The sequence below is a fragment of the Thamnophis elegans genome, chromosome 16 (assembly GCF_009769535.1).
Source record: "Thamnophis elegans isolate rThaEle1 chromosome 16, rThaEle1.pri, whole genome shotgun sequence".
NCBI classification, from domain to species: Eukaryota; Metazoa; Chordata; class Lepidosauria; order Squamata; family Colubridae; genus Thamnophis; species Thamnophis elegans.
In genome coordinates, this window is record NC_045556.1 from 32,408,393 (window position 1) to 32,431,922 (window position 23,530).

Here is a 23,530-nt window from a genome sequence, read left to right on the forward strand (position 1 = left end):
AGTTGCCAGTTTTGGCTCTAGATGCATCAAAGCCTTCCTAGATAGCAGTAATATGTCCTCGTATTATTGCCCATTGAATTATATGCTCGAGGTAATGTGCAAAGAGAGATGGACCAACCTGTTTATAAAAAACAAATAGTATACTGCAAAACTGTTTGATGCAGTAGGACAATTCCTTTCCAAATATAAAAAGGAAGCTTCTCCTCAAATCATTGTTTATTGCCTTCTGGTTTGTGGTTATCGATTATTACCGATAGAGTCCCCTTTTGTAGAGGATATATATACATACATACATACATATAGATGATATAGATATAGATATAGATATAGATATAGATATAGATATAGATATAGATATAGATATAGATATAGATATAGATATAGATATAGATATAGATATAGATATAGATATAGATATAGATATAGATATAGATATAGATATAGATTTCTGTGTGTGTGTGTGTATATATGTGTGTGTGTGTGTGTGTGTGTGTGTGTGTGTGTGTGTGTTGTATTTGTGCTGATAAATAAATAAAGGGAGACTAGTATAGATGTATTTCAAGCTATTTAGCTCCCATCAGCTAGCCATACCCTTACTGGGAATCGAACCTGTGCTGTATTGCATCTTAGGCAGATTTGGATTTGGATTTATTCGACTTGTATGCCGCCCTATTCCCAAAGGGACTCAGGGCGACTGAACAAAAGCCAAGGGGAGGGGAACAAATACAAAAAAGTAAGACAAAAACAAGACAACAATACAAATAATTTAAAAAACACAACAAGCACAACCAATTCGAGTAGGGGTGGAATTCAACAACCCCAGGCCTGCTGGGACAGCCAGGTCTTAACGGCTATACGGAAGGCCTGAAGGGTGGCAAGGCTCCGAATCTCCACAGGGAGATCGTTCCAGAGGGCCAGAGCAGCCACAGAGAAGGCCCTCCTCCGGGTGGTCAACAGCCAGCATTGGCCGGTAGATGGAATTCGGAGGAGGCCTAATCTGTGGGATCTAATGGGTCTATGGGAGGTAATTGGCAGAAGGCGGTCTCTCAAGTACCCACTACTTGTGTTAACCACTAAGCTACAGAGTTCGACTCCTTATCATATATACATATACATATACATATACATACACATATACATATACATCATATATATATATGTATATTTATCAGCACAAATACAACAAAACATATATATGTGTGTGTGTGTTTGTGTGTGTGTGTTTTATTTGTGCTGTACAAATATACACAAAGGCAACAGTAAAAATATTGGGTTTCTGTCGTGATGGACTCTTGTGACGAGCCGATTGACAGATGATGGAAGCAGTTAGCTTCCTCCCATAATTGGGGCTTACCAGGGGTTGTGACACTAAAGCTAAAGATGGTATGTGGGTCAGGGATGGTTTCCTGCCAGTTCTAACCTCTTCTATAGAAGAGGTTCCACAAATCTACAGTGCCATTTAGAACCGGTTCCAGCTCCCTCCCCCCGCCCGTCCGCACATCATCAAGATGAAGAGTGAGAGGAGGAATTCTGGGAGTTGAAGTCCACAAGTCTTAAAGCTTTCAAGTTTGAACACCCCTGGTGTTGTTAGGGGTGCAAGGGTTAGGGGTGCAAGGGTCTTGTAACTTGACAGCTTTAAGATTTCTGTGCTTCAAATCCCAGAGTTTCTGAGCCAACATTTTTGTTGCTAAGCAAGAGCGTTGTTAAGTGAGTTTCACCACATTTTGCAAGTTGGCTACGCCCGCCCAGTCACATGACCGCCAAGCCACTACCACTCCGTCATATGGCTGGCAAGCCACTCCCACCCGGTCATATGACTGGCAAGCCACTCCCACAAAGCAGGCCACACCTACAGAAGAGGTTCTAAAAATTTTTGAAACCCATCACTGATGTGGGTGTATGTATGTACACACAGATACAGACACAGACACAGACACAGACACAGACATACACACACACACACACACACACACACCATTTTTAGTTATTCACCAGGTGAGGTTACAACCGCAACAAAGCTCCAACAAATCTATGAATCTCCGGGAACAATCGATCAAATTGACCTGTATTCTTGATGCGATAATTATTTTCACCCAAATGGCACGGCAAACTTAATTTGATGTTGTAAGGAGCAAAAATAGGTTTTGGAGAGGTAAATTGAAAGAAGAATCCGCAGCAAGTTTTAATTAATCTCCTTGGTGCTAGGTTGAGGATAGGATAGGACAGAATAGGATAGGATAGGGTGTAGAATATGGAATAGAATAGAATATGGAATCGAATATGGAATAGACTAGGATAGGAATAGGCTGGGCTGGGCTGGGCTGGGCTGGAAAGGACTGGAGTAGAGTAGAGTAGAGAACAGAACAGTAGAACAGAATATGGAATGGAATGGAAATAGAATAGAATAGAATAGGGAATTGGGAATGGAAATAGAATGGAATGGAATAGAATAGAATAGAATAAGGAATTGGGAATGGAACTAGAATAGAATAGAATAGGGAATTGGGAATGGAACTAGAATAGAATAAGGAATTGGTAATGGAAATAGAATAGAATGGAATGGAATAGAATAGAATAGAATAAGGAATTGGGAATGGAACTAGAATAGAATAGAATAGGGAATTGGGAATGGAACTAGAATAGAATAAGGAATTGGGAATGGAAATAGAATAGAATGGAATGGAATAGAATAGAATAAGGAATTGGGAATGGAACTAGAATAGAATAGAATAGAATAGGGAATTGGGAATGGAACTAGAATAGAATAAGGAATTGGGAATGGAAATAGAATAGAATAGGGAATTGGGAATTGGGAATGGAAATAGAATAGAATAAGGAATTGGGAATGGAAATAGAATAGAATACAATAGAGAATTGAGAATGGGAATAGAATAGAATAGAAAAGAAAAGAAATCTTTATTGGCCAAGTGTGATCAGACACACAAAGTGGTTGTCTCCAGTGTACAGTATAAGCTCACAGTGGACATATAATCAGCAAGTAATAAGACATGGGTCATACTCATATTTACTATCATTAATCAAATTTCAAATTTGACATTACTAGAGTTCAAATGTACAAATATCTGACAAGCGTGCGTTCGTATGGAAGCAGTTCCTGTCACTACAAATCTCTTGCTTCAGGAAGAAAGTAGATGGGCATCTGTAGATTCTGTGTTACCCAGGAAAGTATGAAGGCAAGAATTTAATGCTGACAGTCCCCTAGATACATAGCTTCATAATTAAGATATAAAACTTGAATTGGATGCCTTAGCATCACAATTCATTTCAGCCAGGTGTTGCCTTGGGAACCATACATTCTCCTGCATCTATTTGCATCCCATGTTGAGTCTCAAGACATTCCCAGCAGATAGAATATCAGAATAAAACAGGATAACAGAATAGCAGAGTTGGAAGGGGCCTTGGAGGTCTTCTAGTCCAACCCCCTGCTCAAGCAGGAGATCCTACACCATTCCATTCTATTCTTAAGTGGCTTCCAGACAGTGCACTGATGATGTTCCCCACTTGGGTCATAAAACATTTGCAAGAAAACCCCCAAGCTCAGAAAACAACAAGAACCCCAGGGGTGACATTCAGCAGGTTCTGAAAGGTTCTGGAGAACCAGAAGTGGGAAATCCCCATTCCCTCCCCGCTCCAAGGGAAGGATATTGCAAAATCCTCATTCTCTCCCCACTCCAGAGCAAGGATATTGCAAAATCCCTATTCCCTCCCCACTCCAGGGGAAGGATATTGCAAAATCCTCATTCTCTCCCCACTCCAGAGGAAGGATATTGCAAAATCCCTATTCCCTCCCCACTCCAGGGGAAGGATATTGCAAAATCCTCATTTTATCCCCACTCCAAGGGAAGGATACTGCTAAATCTCCATTCCCTCCCCACTCCAAGGGAAGGATACTGCAAAATCCTCATTCTCTCCCCACTCCAGAGGAAGGATATTGCAAAATCCCTATTCCCTCCCCACTCCAGGGGAAGGATATTGCAAAATCCTCATTCTCTCCCCACTCTAAGGGAAGGATACTGCTAAATCTCCATTCCCTCCCCACTCCAAGGGAAGGATACTGCAAAATCCTCATTCTCTCCCCACTCCAGAGGAAGGATACTGCAAAATCTCCATTCTCACCCCACTCCAAGGGAAGGATACTGTCACATCTCCATTCTCTCCCCACTCCAGAGGAAGGATACTGAAAAATGTCCATTCTCACCCCACTCTGGGGCCAGCCAGAGGTGGCATTTGCCAGTTCTCCAAACTACTCAAAATTTACGCTTCCGGTTCTCCAAACTACTCAAAATTTGCAATATCCTTCCCCTGGAGTGGGGAGGAAATGGAGATTTTGCAGTATCCTTCCCCTGGAGTGGCGAGGCAATGGAGATTTTGCAGTATCCTTCTCCTGGAGTGGGGAGGGAATGGAGATTTTGCAGTATCCTTCCCCTGCCACACCCACCAAGCCACACCACAGCCACCAAGCCATGCCCACAGAGCCGGTAGTAAAAAAAAATTGAATTTCACCGCTGAAAAACCCTCTCAGTTCAACCCAGAGCTTCTCCTTTATTGGTGGCTTGTGGTGACTTCCTGGAGAACAACATCATCTTGCCCAGAGATGTCTCTCCGTGACCTCAGCCATGTTCTCAAGTCTCTGCGGGACCACAGAACGTCCTTCCAGAATGCGGCCGCGCGAGTGATAGTGGGCGCACCACGGTTCGCCCACATAACACCGATCCTCCGTGAGCTGCACTGGCTACCTGTTGATCTCCGGGTGCACTTCAAGGTCCTACTCACCACCTTTAAAGCGCTCCATGGTAGTGGATCTGACTATTTGAGAGACCGCCTTCTGCCAATTACCTCCCTGCGTCCCATCAGATCGCACAGAGTGGGCCTCCTTCGTATTCCATCCGCCAGTCAGTGCCGACTGGCGACTACTCGGAGGAGAGCCTTCTCTGTTGCGGCCCCGACGCTATGGAACAATCTCCCCATGGAGATTCGCACCCTCGCCACCGTCCAGGCCTTCCGCACAGCCCTCAAGAACTGGCTAGCCCGTCAGGCCTGGGGATAAGTTACTTTCGCCCCTCCCGAATGCCGAGTGAATGTTGAGTTTTATTGTTTAATTTACTTTTGTTCACATTTCTTTTTGTATTGTCTTACACCCCCTTTCCTTTTTGATTGTAAGCCGCCCTGAGTCCCCTCAGGGAAAAGGGCGGCCTATAAATGTGTAATAAATACCTAAAAAAAAAAATACCTTCCTTCCTTCCTTCCTTCCTTCCCTCCCTCCCTCCCTCCTTCTCTCCTTCCTTCCTTCCTTCCATCACCTCTTTTACCTCTGCCTCCTCTTCTCCAGGTGTGTGCCCCGTCTCTCCTTTGCTATCTGGGTGTGTTCTCAATTCAGGGGCGATTCAGGAAGACCCGGCATAGCTTACTTATGCTGTTTGGAGAATTCCACGCACGGGTTGCATTAAGAGTGCCAGTCATCACCGTGATTAGTATTTCGCAGCTCAGATAGAAAAGGCTGCCAAGACGACAGAGCCCGAGGCATTCTGCCAGAGATGATTGACTGACTCATTTTCAGCACCTCACAGTTACAGGCCCGATAAGTTTATATTACGGTGCTGATAGCCCACTCACTCACCTACCATCTGAAGGGCTAATTTAGGTCTCAGATAGCTGCTAAATAGCACGGTAATGTAACCTAGGAAAGCCTTCCCATTAATTTCAGCGGTGTTGGTATTAATAGCAATAGCAGTTAGACTTATATACCGCTTCATAGGGCTTTCAGCCCTCTCTAAGCGGTTTACAGAGTCAGCATATCGCCCCCACAGTCTGGGTCCTCATTTCACCCACCTCGGAAGGATGGAAGGCTGAGTCAACCTTGAGCCGGTGAGATTTGAACTGCCGAACTGCAGATAACAGTCAGCTGAAGTGGCTTGCAGTACTGCACCCTAACCACTGCGCCACCTCGGCTCTATAAGGCACGCTTCGGGAGATTTGCACCCAAGCCTGTAGGCGATTAGACTACAACTTTCTCTTCTAGCTTCCCAAGAACAAGAAGGAAACTCCTGGTCCCGACAAAAACCCCTTTTATGAATTGACTGTGAATTCTGCTCCTTCACATCCAGCAAAGTCTTTCAAGGGAGGATTTACAGTCACAGACCTTATCTGGCTTGGAGAGTTGCCAGGCCGAGATCTGCGAAACCTGGCAAGGAGTCTCGGGGAAGTCACGAACCAATGAAGTAAACTAATTGTCTCCTGCAAACTCCACTCCCCTTTCGCTCCTCTTTTGTTTCCTCTGGGAGGGGCCATTCATTGTCCACCAAGGAGAGTGAGTGTGGCATCCTAGAGGGGCAATCCTTCGCAGCTCCCTCTGGAAAGCCAGCCGTGACGCTTGCCCTCCAGTGGACCAATGAGGAAGTGCCTGATGGATTTGGGGGCAAAGTGCCAGGATCGTAGACAGGGCAGGAAAGAAGGCATGATGGGCATGGGAATAGGGGGAAGAAAGGCCCCTTTCAATGGCTCCCTGTCAGACAAACGCTTTGATGTCTATAAATACCTGGGTTATCGGTTAGTTATACATAAAGAGGGAATCACACACTCACTAGACCTCATTATTTTACCTGATCAGTTAATGAAATGTCTGCAAGGAAATAAACTAACTTCAGAGCTATTGTATATAAATAGAGAACCGCACACCCATTTGCCCTGCTGATGTTCTCTAGTCAGGTAATGAAATGCCTGCAAGCCAAGCTTGAGAGACTGCCTGCTGCCAATTACCTCCCAAAGACCCATTAGATCACACAGGGTTGGCCTCCTCCGGGTTCCATCTACCAGCCAATGCCACCTGGCTACTACCTGGGGGAGGGCCTTCTCTGTGGCAGCTCCGGCCCTCTGGAACGAACTCCCCGCAGGGATTCGGACCCTCACCTCTCTCCAGGCCTTCCGAAAAGCCGTCAAAACCTGGCTTTGCCGGCAGGCCTGGGGTTGATGAGTTCCCCTCCCCTCTCAACTTGTGTGCTTGTGTGATTCTTGCCTATTTTAATTACTTGTATTCTGTTCTATGTTCCCCTTTTCCCCCTTTTGAGTTGTTCGCCGCCCTGAGTCCCTCCCGGAGAAGGGTAGCATACAAATAATAAAATTCAATTCAATTCAAGCTCAGAACTGATGTGTATAAACAAACAGCAAACACCCACCCACCCACCCCTGTAGCACTGATGATAATACGCAGACAGGCAGTGAAACATCTGCAAGCAAATAACCAAGCTCAGAGAGCATCCTTGGAACCCATCAAGGAATCCGCTTAATGGCAGAGCTGATTCTGCAGAGGTGGTGCTTAAGAAGCGGCAAAAGGGAATTTAAATATGAGTCGGTTCAGGTGGCTTAGGAATCGAAGACAATTCCAGCTAGCTGAACTCGATATAATAAGTGTTTTTGGAGACTTGAAATGTACGAGTTTAAAGCACACCATCATCTAGATTAGCTGAATTGTTCCCCTCTGGGATTTCTCCTCCGCTCTGCTCTTGGTAGCCCGATAAGCACACTGTGAAGAGTGCAAGCCGAGCATGGGAAAGGTTCAAAGCTTTAATTTTTGCTTCCTTCCGTTCTCTCAAACCTTGCAAAGAAGGCCGATAAATTATCAAGCCTCACTCCGGGAGCCTCAAATCTTCCTACCAGGTTTTTCCCAGGGATTAACACCTGTTTTACGCTGACCAGGTAAACTCAGAAAGCGTTTTCCCTGGCTGGGATGACACATCTGGCATCTTTAAGGCAACTTCAGTGCAGGAAGACTACAACACAGCCCCCGAATTTCTGTGGTTAAAGGGAAAGGGAAAGGTTCCCCTCGCACATATGTGCTAGTCGTTCCCAACTCTAGGGGGCGATGCTCATCTCCGTTTCAAAGCCGAAGAGCCAACACTGTCCGAAGACGTCTCCGTGGTCATGTGGCTGGGATGACTCAACGTCAAAGGCGCACGGAACGCTGCTCCCTTCCCACCAAAGGTGGCTCCTATTTTTCTACTTGCATTTTTTCATGCTTTCGAACTGCTAGGTTGGCAGAAGCTGGGACAAGTAACTGGAGCTCACTCCGTTATGCGGTGCTAGGGATTCGAACCGCCGAACTACCGGCCTTTCTGATCGACAAACTCAGCATCTCACCCACCCCATCAGGTAACAGCCTTTGCCATTTAGTCATGATGGCCACATGACCACGGAGACGTCTTCGGACAGCGCTGGCTCTTCGGCTTTGAAACAGAGATGAGCACCGCCCCCTAGAGTGAGGAATGACTGGCACATATGTGCAAGGTGAACCTTTCTGCGGTTTAAGTGAGACAAAGTGCATTTTGCCCCATTTTATGGCCTTACTTGCATCCGTCCTTAAGCAAATCACCGCAGTTGTTAAGTTCGTAATGCAGTTGTTAAATGAATCTTGGTTTCCCCATTGACTTTGAAGGTTTCAGAAGAGGATCACATGACCCAGTACCATTGTAAAAGAACACAGAAAGAGCAACAGGAAATTCTAATACTGCTTTTTTTTTTTTTACAAGGCTTAGTAAGGCTACACTTGGAATACTCCATCCGGTTTTGGTCACCATGATATAAATAGGATGTTGAGACTCTGGGGAGAATGCAGAGAAGAGCAACAAAGATGATTAAAGACGATTAAATATATGAAGGACAGTTGCAGGAATTGGTCTAGTGCAGAGAAAAGGAGGACCAGGGGGAGACATGATAGCAGTCTTCCAACATTTGAGGGGCCGCCACAAAGAAGAGGGAGTCAAGCTATTCCCCAAAGCACCTGAGGGCAGGATGAGAAACAATGGATGGAAACTAATCAAGGAGGGAAGCAACCTGGAATTGGGGAGAAACTTCCTAACAGCGAGGACAATTAACCAGTGGAACAGCTTGCCACCAGAAGTTGTGGTTGCTCCATCACTGGAGGTTTTAAAGAAGGGGCTGGACAGCCACCTGCCAGAAATGGTACAGGTTCTCCTGCTTGAATAGGGGGCTAGACTGGAAGACCTCCAAGGTCCTTTCCAACTCTGTAAATGCCACAGCAGCATTTTGGCCTTCTTGCTAAAGGGATGTTACAAAACAATGACTTTGATTGATGTTTGGACTTCCAGCTTTATTTTTATTTTGATTGTCCTGTCAGGAAATTTCTCCTTGATTCCCAGTTGCTTCTCTCCTTGGTTAGTTTCCACCCATTCCTTCTTGTCCTGCCCTTGGGTGCTTTGGAGAATAGCTTGACTCCCTCTTCTCTGGGGCAGCCCCTGAGATATTGGAAGGCTGCTATCCTGTCTCTCCTGGTCCTTCTTTTCATTAAACTAGACATACCCAGTTCCAGCAACTGTTTTTCATATGTTTTAGCCTCCAGTCCCCTCATCCTCTTTGTTTCTCTTCTCTGCACCCTTTCCAGAGCCTCAAACCTCCTGAGACTTTCTTAGCATTTTTGAGAGCATGATTCATTGTATTATGGACTTCCTTTGGCCACCAGCAGAAGCAGTTGCTCCTATGCCCGCAATTAAAATAATATCCAAGCCTTGTCTCTTCCACCAGCCACCCAGAAATTAATTGAGCACCAGGTGCGTTAAAGCCTTGTCTGCAATTTTCTTGTGTCACTTTTGGAAATGCAAGTTCACTTGACACAAGGAAAGACGATTGTTGCAATTAACATTTGCAGGAACCGCAGCTCCGAAAGCAGAGAAGGATATAAGGGGAGAGAAAATAATGGAATTTCTTGAACTCTTCTTCTTATTTTCTGTCCGACTGTCTCATTCTTCAGAATACAGCTGGAAGGCACCTTGGAGGCAGAGGTGGGTTCCTACCAGTTCGCACCTATTCCGTAGAACCGGTTCGTCAAATCTACCGAACCGGTTAGAAGAGGTTCCACTGCTAAAGGGTTAGGGGTGCAAGGATCTTGTAACTTGACAGCTTTAAGACTTGCATGCTTCAATGCCAGAGTTCCTGAGCCAATGTGACTGGAGGAGGAATTCTGGGAGTTGAAGTCCACAAGTCTTAAAGCTGTCAAGTTTGAACACCCCTGGGTTTTTTTTTTCTAAAGGGTTAGGGGTGCCAGGGTCTTGTAACTTGACAGCTTTAAGACTTGCATGCTTCAATGCCAGAGTTTCTGAATAGCTATTTGGACCGACCTAAGTACTAATTCATAATTTCATAATTTCATAATTTCATAATTCATTAATTCATAATGCCACATGGGCAGCAAGCCACTCCCATCCAGTCACATGGGCAGCAAGCCACTCCCACAAAAGAGGCCACACCCACAGAGTAGGTTCGAACAATTTTTGAAACCCACCACTGCTTGGAGGTCTTCTAGTCCAACCCCTTGCTCAAGCAGGTGAACCTATACCATTTCAGACAAGTAAGTTGCCTTCAGAAGTCTCACCAGTGAATTGTCCTCACTGTTTCTCAATTCCAGATTGTTCTCTCCTTGATTAGTTTCCATCCATTAGTTTTTTGTCCTGCCCTCTGGTGCTTTGGAGAATAATTTGACCCCCCTCTTCTTTGTGGCAGCCCCTAAAGTACTGGAAGACTGCTATCATATCCCCCACCCCCACAGTCCTTCTTTTCCCTTGACTATCCAAACCCAAATCCTGTTCATATGTTTAAGCCTCCGGGCCTTTAATCACCTTAGTTGCTCTTCTCTGCACTTTTTCCAAAGTCGAGTTAAAAGTTGAGTTAAAAGTTGAGTGGAGTGCTTCTTACTCAACTTAACATTTTGCCCTTGGTACATGCAGGAGGAACGGCCGCCTTTGATAAGGGTAAGAGAAACATTGGGAAGGGTTGCAGGTTGCAATGTTGAGCTTGCTTAAGGTAAAGGTTCCCCTTGCACATATGTGCTAGTCATTCCCGACTCTAGGGGGCAGTGCTCATCTCCGTTTCAAAGTCGAAGAGCCAGCGCTGTCCAAAGACGTCTCCGTGGTCATGTGGCCGGCATGACTCAACACCAAAGGCACACGGGACGCTGTTCCCTCCCCACCAAAGGTGGTACCTATTTTTCTACTTGCATTTATTACGTGCTTTCAAACTGCTAGGTTGGCAAAAGCTGGGACAAGCCACCGGAGCTCACTCCATTAGGCGGCGCTAGGGATTCGAACCCCCGAACCACCAACCTTTCTGATCGACAAGCTCAGCATCTCAGCCACTGAGTCCCTATTGAGCTCGCTTGGGATCTCCCAAACAGTTTCCATCAGGGAAGAATTTCTGTGTTTCTTCTCTCCGACTTTTAACACTCAAATTTTTCCTGTGTGTGAAAAATGAACCCATCTGGAAGTTGACTTGGGGGCCTCTTGGGGGCCTCCTCATCTAGTCCACGTCACAGCACCGCTTCCCAATCGGAAGCCCAGTCTCATTTCCCGTTTTCTTTATTTCTTCCTAGGTTTCTGCTCTTAGCAAGGAAAGCAAGTCAAGTGCAAAATTGTAGAAATAAATTCTTTTGGCATTTGGGTATGCGCCTTGTTCCAAAGCATGTGAGGCCCTCTATTGGCCGAGTCCCAGAACTGCACCTTCTTCTCTCAGCATAGGGACGTTTCCTTCCACAACTGAGGATCTCCGGATGTCAGGGACACACAATTGTACTTTTTTTTTTTTGACTAGGCTTTCTGGGAAGTTGGTGGTTTCTCCGGGGGTTTTCCCATTGCTTGCTCAACTTTCCTGGTAGGGACCAATTCATTCAGAGAGATCTGCTCTCCGTGTGTAAGTCAGAGGCGAAATGGCTTCCCTACAAGATAGGTTGCTTCCCGTTATGCTAAGGCTTTTGTGCCAAAGCTGGACTGTGTTTGTAGACTTTCTCCTTCTTTTTCTTCCTCCTCCTCCTCCTTCTTCCTTTTTTCCTCCTCTTCTCCTCCTCCTTCTCTTTCTCCTTTTTCTTCTTCCTCCTCCTTTTTTCCTCCTGCTTCCTCCTTTTTTCCTCCTCTTCTCCTCCTCCTTCTCTTTCTCCTTTTTCTTCTTCCTCCTCCTTTTTTCCTCCTCCTATCCTCCTTTTTTCCTCCTCTTCTCCTCCTCCTTCTCTTTCTCCTTTTTCTTCTTCTTCCTCCTTTTTTCCTCCTCTTCTCCTCCTCCTTCTCTTTCTCCTTTTTCTTCTTCTTCCTCCTTTTTTCCTCCTCCTTCCTCCTTTTTTCCTCCTCTTCTCCTCCTCCTTCTCTTTCTCCTTTTTCTTCTTCTTCCTCCTTTTTTCCTCCTCCTTCCTCCTTTTTTCCTCCTCTTCTCCTCCTCCTTCTCTTTCTCCTTTTTCTTCTTCTTCCTCCTTTTTTCCTCCTCCTTCCTCCTTTTTTCCTCCTCTTCTCCTCCTCCTTCTCTTTCTCCTTTATCTTCTTCTTCCTCCTTTTTTCCTCCTCCTTCCTCCTTTATACATCCTCTTCTCCTCCTCCTTCTCTTTCTCCTTTTTCTTCTTCTTCCTCCTTTTTTCCTCCTCCTTCCTCCTTTTTTCCTCCTCTTCTCCTCCTCCTCCTCTTTCTCCTTTTTCTTCTTCCTCCTCCTTTTTTCCTCCTCCTATCCTCCTCCTTCTCTTTCTCCTCCTCCTCCTTTTTCTTCTTCTTCTTCCTCATTCCACCTTTTTTCCTCCTCTCCTCCTCCTCCTCTTTCTCCTTCTTCTTCTTCCCCCTTCCTCCTCCTCTTCCTCCTCCTTCCTCCTTTTTTCCTCCTCTCCTCAAACTCTTCCTTCTTGTCATCTTCTTCTGTTTCTTCCTCCCCCCTCTTCCTCCCTCCTTTTCTTCCTCCTCCTCCATTCCCATTTTGGAAAGGTTCCATACAAATATCCACTCTTGAAAATTTTCCCCACGAAGGTAACGCATAACCAAAATTGTAGAATGGTAATCCATTCTCCCCGTGTAATTAAATCAGCGCAAGAGCATCCAGCCATGAAAATTCATCCATGGAAAGAAAACTAGATGGGAAAAGATTGTGGTTTTTTTTCTCTCCTTGTGCATAGTGCTATTCCAAATTAAAATATAGCATAGATGTACACTTTCCCTCTACAGATGCGTCTTTGAGGTATTTTGGAGACGCGCTAGGATGTTAATGGAATGGAATAGAATAGAATAATACAATATAGAATAGAATAGAATATTGGAATGGAGAATAGAGTAGAGTAGAGTAGAATATAATAGAGTAGAATATAATAGAATAGAATAAGGAATGGAATAAGAAATAGAATATGAAGTGAAGAGAAGAGAATAACAGTTGGAAGGGACCTTGGAGGTCTTCTAGCCCAGCCCTCTGCTTAGGCAGGAAAACACATGTATCTGATTCTTCCCCTCTGCACATAACCACATGGGTGGAGGGGAGACAGACTATAACTGCCTAACTGTGGGTGTTCCTCCCATCCCACTCCCAAGGAAACCAACCAACTGCTCTGGATTTTATCTCTTCTTTTTTTTTTTAAGTGTCAGGAGGGCCCTTTTTAGGTCTACATCTGGCGCATATGCTTTGCAGCAGCAGCATCTACCACGAGAAAAGCTCTCTTGTGGCAGCTGCTGCCAAACCAGGTGCTCCAGCTCCTGTGGTCAGCAATTCTGCAGATGCCCCAGCTGTCCGTGTAGACAAAGAGCTGTTTATCCTCTCCAGCAGAAATTCTTGCATTGATGGCCTATGTAAAATGATGTTTTGCATTTTAAATATTAGATAGATAGAGAGAGAGAGAGAGATGATATAAGATAGATAGATAGATAGATAGATAGATAGATAGATATATAGATAGATAGATAGATAATGGGTAGGTAGGTAGATGATATAGGTAGGTAGGTAGGTAGGTAGGTAGGTAGGTAGGTAGGTAGTAGGTAGGTAGGTAGGTAGGTAGGTAGGTAGGTAGATAGATAGATAGATAGATAGATAGATAGATAGATAGATAGATAGATAGATAGATAGATAGGGAGGGGTGGGTGGGTGGGTGGGTGGGTGGGTGGATGGATGGATGGATGGATGGTAGATAGGTAGGTAGATAGAGAGATAGGTGGATGAATGATAGAAAGAAAGAAAGAAAGATAGATAGATAGACAGACAGACATATAGAGAAATAGATAGATAGATAGATAGATAGATAGATAGATAGATAGATAGATAGATAGATAGATATAGATAGATATGGATGGTTGGTTGGTTGGTTGGTACACAGGTAGGTAGATAGAGAGATAGGTGGATGAATGATAGATAGATATGGATGGATGGATCGATGGATGGTAGACAGGTAGGAAGATAGATAGGCGAATGAATGAATGGATGGATGGATGGATGGATGGATGAATGAATGATATAGATAGATAGATAGATAGATAGATAGATAGATAGATAGATAGATAGATAGATAGATAGATAGATGTAGGTAGGTAGGTAGGTAGGTAGGTAGGTAGGTAGGTAGGTAGATAGATAGATAGATAGATAGATAGATAGATAGATAGATAGATAGATAGATAGATAGATAGATAGATAGATAGATAGATAGATAGATAGATAGATAGATAGATAGATAGATAGATAGAATGGACAGAACCACTGATAAAACTCTTATTAGCACTATGGTTACATATTTGTAATTTTTAGTAATGCCATAGCAACTTGGTCTGGCAGAAGGAAATGGTGTTTTGCCCTGTCTGTGCAGTCAGTCCTTGGACCAAATCTGTTTCCCACCCCATCATAATGAGGTTGCTAGAGGAGGGGCTTGAGAAGATGCAAGAAAGCCTATTGGTCAGGTGTAAGAGGAGGCCAGATTTACGTTGCTGTCAACTTTACCCCTCAGAAAGCAAAAACAAACAAAACGGAAGAGCAAAAAGCTTCCAGACTGGTTTTTCATAAAGCCAGTGCAAACAATGGTATATCCACAATAAATAAATGCAAGGGTAGCCGAGCTCTAAGCATGTTCTTTGAAACTCTGCCTAAAGGGTAAACAGTGTTAGAAATGACGGTAAGGGAAGAGGGGGGGGGGAGGAAAAACGAAGGAGTGGGAGGAAGGGGAAGGAAGGAAGGAGAGAAGGAGAGGGCAAAAGGGGAAGGAAAGAAGAAATATCCCCCTGGATTCAGTTCCAAGTGGGGGAGAAAGACACTGGAAACATGGTGGCTGCTTGGAAAGATGGTTTTAATGGTGGACAGGCTCACATGCTTCAAGATCTTGGGTGAAGAAGAAAAAATGGGGAAAGATGCTGAGAGTACCTGGGCTTTATGCCCTCTGTTGGGCTTTTGAATTTGAGCTTGTGTTCTGATTGGTTGTCAGACTCCCATGGGGCCATGCAGGGGCAGTTCTGTAGGCTGTCCTGAGTCCCAGGCTTGGTTGAGCCTTGCTGGGTGATGATGTCATGAAAGCACTTCCTATTATGGCTCTGCCTGAAGGAGGTAAATCTTTGTTCATGTAGACCATTAAGGCCTGGCTCAGGCCTTAATGGTCCATTGACCATTAAGGTGGCGGAAGCTCAGTTGCTGCCTCCCTTTTAGGGGAAATATTCTGTCCTTTCCCCCCAAATATCTCATTTTCCTAGGAGAGGGTGGGGGTTAACTTCCCACAGTTCTAACTAAGCCCAATCCACTGGCTTTGCAGCAATGTTGTGTGTCTGCCTTGTGTGTACCTCCGTGCCTAACTTAGGTTTCTTCTATTGGATTTTCTGGGGCAATTCTATTCTTCATTAATCAATTCTTTCCTCCATCCTGGTTGGTTTGTTGGCTGGTTGGCTGGTTGGCTGGCTGGCTCGTTTCATTTTTTCAAGATCATAAAATCAGCAGGATCCGTGCAAGTTAATTAGCTCTTTCCGTTCTTCACGAAAATAAAAGTAGGCTCACACTTGAATGGCAGCATTGTGTTTCGGAGAAGTCTGGCTGCATTTAAGGACTTAGTACACAGTATTCCGACATGAGGCTGGCAGAAGGAGATGGCCCCAGGCAGCTACTTTGGCAAACTTTTCTCGTGATGGCCTCAAGTTGAGAAAAGTGCTTTGGTGATGCCAAAATACTCAATTTGCATTGGCACCCTGGTGCGGAGAGCAGATCATTGAGACCGGAAAGAGTCACTCCCATTTGTTCAGAATCGATCTGTCTCTTTGGAAACATTCTAGGCAGTGGTGAAATTCATTTTTTTTAACTACAGGTTCTGTGGGCATGGCTTGGTGGGCGTAGCTTGGTGGGTGTGGCAGGGGAAGGACACTGCAAAATCTCCATTCTCACCCCACTCTGGGGCCAGCCAGAGGTAGTATTTGCCGGTTTGCCGAACTACTCAAAATTTCCACTACCGGTTCCCCAGAACCTGCTGGATTTCACCCCTGCATCTAGGATGTTGCTAAACTCTTGGGCAATCCCAAAAAAATAGACCATGTATCTTGGAGGATTTGTGGGATAAACCTACTTCTGGATTCAGATGGTTCCTTTTGAATGGGGAAAAAAAACCAGGTTTGATATATATCAACTTATATATTTGATATTTGATATATATAAGTTCTCTCTTCACCTCTGGATTCAAGATTCCCATTGAATGGGAAAATAAACTAAGTTTAATTTATTCTGGATGCAGAAGGTTCTCTCTCCACCTCTGGATTCAAGATTTCCATTGAATGAGAAACCAGGGTTGATGTATACTGGATTCAGAAAGTTCTCTCTGCACCTCTGGATTCAAGATTCCCATTCAATGGGAAAAGAAATTAGATTTAATGTATTCTGGATTCAGAAGGTTCTAATTCCACCTCTGGATTACTTGAAATTTGGCACATATGTTCTTTTTGGCTTCTAGGTGATTGCTAAGAAAGGATTTTCCGAATTGACCATCAGATCATTAGTATTTATTATATTATTATTATTATCACACTCTGATGCTAAGGAGTTAGGCATTCTACTCCCCCTCCCCACCTGAAAATAACTCTGTTCCAACTGCCAGTTGGGCATGGGCATCACGTGACTCATCCGGCCTGCAGACTGGGTGTTTAGACATTCTACTTCCCCTCGCTACCTGAAAGGGAGAGAAGGGAATAACGTAGGAGAGGATCAATGGGGCCAGCCTGAGGGAGAGAAGGGGAATAGGAGAAGAGAGGCTTCTGTGGGGCAAGCCTGAGGGAGAGAAGGGGAGAGGAGAAGCCTGATTGTGTCTTGGTCTTTTCTCTTCTGAATCCAAGTCAACGTCTCTCCACCCTTGCCAGATTGTGTCCAAATTATTGTGTTTCAGTTCTCTGGTTTCTTTTCCTAGGGAGAACAATTTCATCAAGGACTTTCCCCAACTGGCTGATGCGTTGGTGGTCATCCCTCTACCGGTTGAGGAACAGTGTCGTGGTGTGCTATCAGAACCTCTTCCTAACCTCCAACTGCTAACTGGTAGGAACCTTGACTTTTCTATGGTGACACCATAATCATCCTCCTCCTCTTTCTCTTCTTTCTCCTCTTCCAGTCTACTCCTTTCTAGCATTGATAATGTTCCCTAGTTGGGTCATGAAATATCTGCCAAGACAACCACCAAGCTCAGAGATCACCAGTTGTCCTCCTCCTCCTCCTTCTCCCCCTCCTCTCCCCAAACTCAATGTCAGGGTTCCAAACAGCATCCAAAAATAAATCAGAGTCCAAGGCAAAGTATTGCTCAAAGTTCCAATTTATTAAGAGAGCCGTGTTGGCCTATCTGGGAAAACTTGAATCTCAAAGCTTCCCGGTTTTCCCCACCCAGGTGAAAATTCAAGATCTTGCCCCCACACCTAAGAGCCCATCCCATGGTCCAATCTCCCACTGTCAGGCTGGCAGCTTCCACCCATCCAATTCCGGTCAGGTGCAAAAACAAAGGATGACCTTGGCTTTCTAGAAAGAATGTTGTTATGGCTACCTATCATCTAACTCAGTACAATCCATTTTCCCACAATAGAAAATGCCTAGTAGGATTATAGAAAGTGTGGCAGGCCAAAGATCCAAAGGAAAAGATGGCTGCAGGCCTGACACCCTACTCCTTTCTAGCCCTGCTGATGTTCCCTGGCTGGGTCATGAAACATCTTCAAGGAACCCATCCAGCTCAGGGAGCACCGAGGACCCCACCATTGAACCCTGAGCTACAGATGTTCTCTTCTATTGACAGGGGACATTCGATATGATGAAGCCATGGGGTACCCAATGGTTCAACACTGGAGGGTCCGGAGTAACCTGTACAGAGTGAAGCTCAGCACGATCGCCCTCTCGGCAGGTGAGCAGAAACAATTTGTAAGCATATTTTCAGATTTTACTTTTTTTTTACAAAAAAATGGCCGGAACTCCTGGTAGACCCCCCCCAGGTCTCACCCAAGGTTCAAATCTGTGCTCTTTTGTAGCATCTTACTGATAAGATGTATCTCTAGCATCCACTGCAATACTCACTCTCTCTGTGTGTCTCTCTCTGTCTCTCTTCCCTCCTCCTCCATCTCCCTCTCTTTCTTTCTCCCTGTCCTCCTCTTCCTCTCTTTCTCCCCCTTCTCCTCTTCCTCTTCCCTCTCCCTCCCTCTCTCTTTCTCTCCCCCTGCTCCTCCCTCTCCCTCTTTCTCCCCATTCTCCTCCTCTTCTCTTTCTCTTTCTCCCCCTCCTCTTCCTCCGCCCTCTCCCTCTTTCTCCCCATCTTCTTCCTCTTCCTCCTCCATTTCCCTCTTTCTCTCCCTTTACCCTCCTCTTCCTCCTCCCTCTCCCTCTTTCTCTTTCTCTCCATCCTCTTGCTCCCTCTCCCTCTCTCTTTCTCTACCCCTCCTCCTCCCTCTCCCTCTTTCTCCGTCCTCCTCTTCCTCCTCCCTCTCCCTCTTTCTCCTCTTCCTCCTCCCTCTCCCTTTCTCCGTCCTCCTCTTCCTCCTCCCTCTCCCTCTTTCTCCTCTTCCTCCTCCCTCTCCCTCTTTCTCTTCCTCCTCGTCCTCCTCTTCTTCCTCCTCCATTTCACTCTCTTTCTCTCCCTCCCCCTCCTCCTCTTCCTCCCCCCTCTCCCTCTCCCTCTTTCTCCCCACCCTCCTCCTCTTCCTCCTCCATCTGCATCTCTTTCTCTCTTCCTCTTCCCCTCCTCCATCTGTCTCTCTCCCTCCCTCTCCCCCTCCTTCCTCTCCCCCTCTCCTCTTCCTCCATTTCCCTCCCTCGTTTTCCTCCTCCTCCTCTTCCTATTTTATCTTTCTAGGATTTGCAAATGTCCTGAAGATTCTGAACAAGGACAGCAGCCGTGAGGAGCTGCTCTACTTCATCCAGCAGTATGGCTCCCATTACATAGCCGAGGGTTTATACGGCTCCGAATTCAGTTGCACGATTCACTTCCCAAGCAAGAAGATCCAACAGCAGCTCTGGTTGCAATATCAGAAAGGTAAGGAGCTCGAGAAGGAGAGCTGGCACTTTCTTCATCTTTCCCTACACTGGTGTGTGCGTTTTGAACTGGGCAGATCCAGTTGGGAGACCTGGAGCAGCTGTGCATCCCAATTTTGCAGCATTCCTATGGTCCTGTTTAGGCCAGGAAGTGCCTTTCCCTCACCATTGTCCAGAATTGTTACTTTTCTTCCACCAGGAGGGAAGGAGGGAGGGAGGGAAGGAAGGAAGGGAGAGAGGGACGAAGGAAGGGTGGATGGATGGGAGGGAAGGAAGGAAGGAAGAAAAGAGGGAGGGATGGAGGAAGGAAGGAAAGGCAAGAGGGAAGAAGGGTGGGTGGATGGGAGGGAGGAAAAGATGAAGGGAGAGAGGGAGGATGGTAGGGAGGGAAGGAAGGAAGAAAGAAAGAAAAGGGAGGGATGAGGGAAGGAAGGAAAGGCAAGAGGGAGGAATGAAGGACAGGTGGGTGGAAGAGAGGGAGGAAAAGAGGAAGGAAGGAAGAAAAGAGGAAGGGAGGGAGGAAAGGAAAGAGGGAAGAAGGGAGGGTGGATGGATGGGAGGGAAAAGATGAAGGGAGAGAGGAAGGGAAGATGGGAGGGAGGGAAGGAAGGAAGGAAGAAAAGGGAGGGATGAGGGAAGGAAGGAAAGGCAAGAGGGAGGAATGAAGGACAGGTGGGTGGAAGAGAGGGAGGAAAAGCGGAAGGAAGAAAAGAGGGAGGAAGGAAGGAAAGTAGGAAGGAAGGGCTAGAGGGAGGAATGGGAAAGAGGAAAGGAGGGAGGGATGAAGGAAGGAAGGGCAAGAGGGAGGAATGAAGGAAAAGAGGAAGTGATGGAGGGAGGACGGTGGAAGGGAGAGAGGGAGGGATGAAGGAAGGAAAGAAGAAAGGAAGGGAGGGGGAAAGAAAAAGAAGGGGGAGAAGGAGGAATGAAGGAAGGGTGGGAGGGAGGGAAGGGAGGGAAGGGAGGGAGGAAGATATGAAAAATTGAAAAATAGGGGAGGGAGGGAAGGAAAGAAGGAAGGAAGGAGATAAGAAAAGGTAGATATGGAAAATATTCTCAGAAGGAAAGGGAAAGGAAGCAGGGAGGGAAGGAAAGAGATAAGAGAAAGAAGGAAGGAAGATATGGAAAATATTCTGAGAAGGAAAGGAGACGTTACTTTGCTTCCCAAACTGTCTATTTTCTTATTATCATCCCATAATGTTGCCATAATAATGTGATTATTTTGAATTGCTCGAATTGCCTGCTTCGTTGTGAAGTCACATCCAAGGTCCTGGTTAATTAAGATTTATTCCCTATTACTTTCCTTGTTCAGCTGGTTTTGCCACCTTCTGCGACTTCTTGGCCTCCTTTAATTCAAAGCGTCTTGCTCTCTCTTTTTCTACCCACCCCTCTCTTTCCTTCCTCCCCCCAAGTCCATCCGCACCCCTCATTTTCACCCTCAGGCCCCCTCTGTTTCTCTGCCTGCGATATTGTGATCCTTGTCAGCTGCTTCCAGCCCCCTCAAAATTCCCCAGGGTGATTTAGGCAGGGTGTTTTAAATTTTATATTTAAATGTGGCGTAATTGAGCTTCCTGGCAATCGTTCTGTTTGTATTGCTTGTGACAATGATAGTCTTTAATTCTGCCGCAGATGCATTGTGCAATGTGATAAACAACCTGGTACATCATTAAAGTAGGCAGTAAACTTTGTGCCTTTGAAGCTATGCCATGAGGTTAAAACCCTGGAAGTTCTCAGGTTTGCTCTTGCCAGGGGGGAGAGAGAGAGGGGGGGAGGGGAAGGAAGGAAGGAGTGGGAATAAAGGAAGGTAGGAAAGGAAGGAAGGAAAGAAGTACAGGAGATAAAAGAAAGAAGGAAGATCTGGAAAATATTCTAAGAGAGAGGGAGAGAGGGAGGGAAGAAAGGAAGATATGGAAAATATTCTGAGGAAGGAAGGAAGGGGATAAAAGAAGGAAGGAAAATCTGGAAACTATTCTAAGAGGGAAGGAAGGATGGAGGGAGGGAGGGGGTGACGGAGGGAGGGAAGGAAGGAAGGAAGAAGGAAGGAAGCAAAGAAAGAAAGGAAAGAAGGAAGGAAGGAAGAAAGATCTGGAAAATATTCTAAGGAAGGAAGAAGGAAAGAAGGAAGGAAACAAAAAAGAAAGAAAAAGAAAGAAGATATGGAAAATATTCTGAGAAGAAAAGAAGGCAGGGAGAGAGGGAGAGAGAGAAGAAGGAAGATGAGGAAAATATTCTAAGGAAGGAAGAAGGAAGGAAAGAAAGCAAAAGAAGGAAGGAAACAAAGAAAGAAAGAAAGAAGGAAGGAAGGAAGGAAGGAAGAAAGATCTGGAAAATATTCTAAGGAAGGAAGAAGGAAAGAAGGAAGGAAACAAAAAAGAAAGAAAAAGAAAGAAGATATGGAAAATATTCTGAGAAGAAAAGAAGGCAGGGAGAGAGGGAGAGAGAGAAGAAAAAAGATAAGAGAAAGAAGGAAGGAAGTATTTGCTTCCCAAGGTGTCTATTTTCCTATTATCGTCCCACAATGTTACCACTGGATGGTGATTGTTTTAAATTGCTTGAATTGCCTGCTTAGTTGTGAAGTCACATCCCTGGTCCTAGTTAAGTCAGATTTATTCCCCATTACTTTCATCCCTTCGGTTGGCTTCGAGAACCGTTGACTGTTATCAATGGCAACTTTTTGGCCTATCCTTTAACTCAAGGCCCTCTCAAAGTGAAGAAGTGGAGACCTCTCGCTCCCTCCTTTTCCACCCACCCCCACAACTGGACGCCAAGCGTCTTCCAAACTGCAGAGGAATTCAGAGATTACATCTATTGTACCACCCACTCTCTCCTCTCTTGGCAGATGGCTCTCGAAGTTTCCTTGAAACTCTTCGGTTTAAAAAAGAAACATCATTTTTCTCCCTCCCACCTTCCAATGGCAACCAGAATTAGCTTCTTCGTAGAAAATCTCCCCATTTTGTTCCTTTACTTCAATAAAAAGTGTCGGCTTTTTTTCTCCATTCACGTTTTTATTGAGTTATAAAGTACTGCCCGATAACCCGGGAGTTGCCCGGGATATTTATTTATTTACAGGGGGGAAATCTCCAGACCAAACGTAATTTGTAATGTTGTTTTTTTCCCCTTTACCAGAGGGAACCGCCTTGTGGAGTACTGTGAAGCCGTTACCACGGCAACTCCACTGCACTGTACAGTAGAAGCCACTTTACGGCAGAACAGTAGAAGCCATTTGAAGGCACAACAGGTTGTATCTTAACAGAACACACACCCTTGAGGGTTGTTAGGGGTGTCTTACCACCCCACCCCCACCCACCCACAGTATTTGTTTCCAGAGAGTAAGTCACCTATGTACCGAGTTTGATTGAAATTGCTCAAGGCGTTCCAGAGTTACTCTGGAACGCACGCGCACGGACACGCACAGAGAGAGAGAGAGAGAGAGAGAGAGAGAGAGAGAGAGAGAGAGATTTTTATATAGATAATTATAAAATACAAAATATAACTCCATTCCAACTCTTGTTAATCTGTGAAGGATGGGAGTTCAATCCCAAGAAAGGCCTTTTTAAGGGACGATTCTCCCACTTTCCAGAATTTGCATTGTTGAAAGCACACGGATTCAGGAAAGGAATTCTTGCTTGCAATCCACAAACAACTGCAGCCTCTTTCCAAACGGCGTGTGCCACATTTGGGGAACGTTGTATTATTATTTTTCCCCCCTAGCCTGCACGCTCACTCAGGTGTGGCCATTTTTTATTTGGCTTTGGTTTCTTCTGGCAGCAAATGTAATCCTAGCGTGCTCCCTCTCGCTCTCCATCCCTCGCCCTGCTTGTTGGGGGGTCTTAAAGCAAAGATGAATGGTGGGTTTTAACTCCAGAGGCAAAGCGAAGCACCGGGAGGGGGCAATGCTGGAGGAAGGTTGGCAGCCCACCCCCCCCTTCCTGGCAATTAATCATCTTTTTTTGCCGCATAAATTTCCAGGAATAAATATCAAACCAGGAGCCGGGGTTGAGGTTGAGAAGGAGGCAGGCAGGCAGCCGGCTTTGAATCACGATCGCATTGGCTCAGCAGTCTTGGCGTGCAGTTGGGCTCTCCGTGGAGTTTCGCAAACAAAGGGCCCGCCTACACACACATACACACACAAAAACACCTTTGTGCATTGAATACAGCTACAGGGTGACATTGACATTAATCCCAAGTGCTCCAAAGCCTCTCTGAATAATAGAAGTCCTTCCTTCCTTCCCTTCCCTACTTTTGTTCCTCGCTTCTCCCCTCCTGT

The 23,530-nt window shown here is 45.5% G+C and overlaps 1 protein-coding gene across 1 annotated transcript in view; it reads left to right on the plus strand.

Annotated features, from left to right (window-relative positions):
* The window catches only part of ASTN2 (astrotactin 2), a 139,305-nt gene extending 118,372 nt beyond the window's left edge, over positions 1-20,933 (plus strand). Inside the window, 4 exon segments of the mRNA XM_032233217.1 lie at positions 17,171-17,295; positions 18,038-18,142; positions 19,085-19,264; positions 20,893-20,933. Coding sequence (XP_032089108.1) covers positions 17,171-17,295; positions 18,038-18,142; positions 19,085-19,264; positions 20,893-20,933 — 451 coding nt within the window.
* Positions 20,934-23,530: the final 2,597 nt, after the last annotated feature.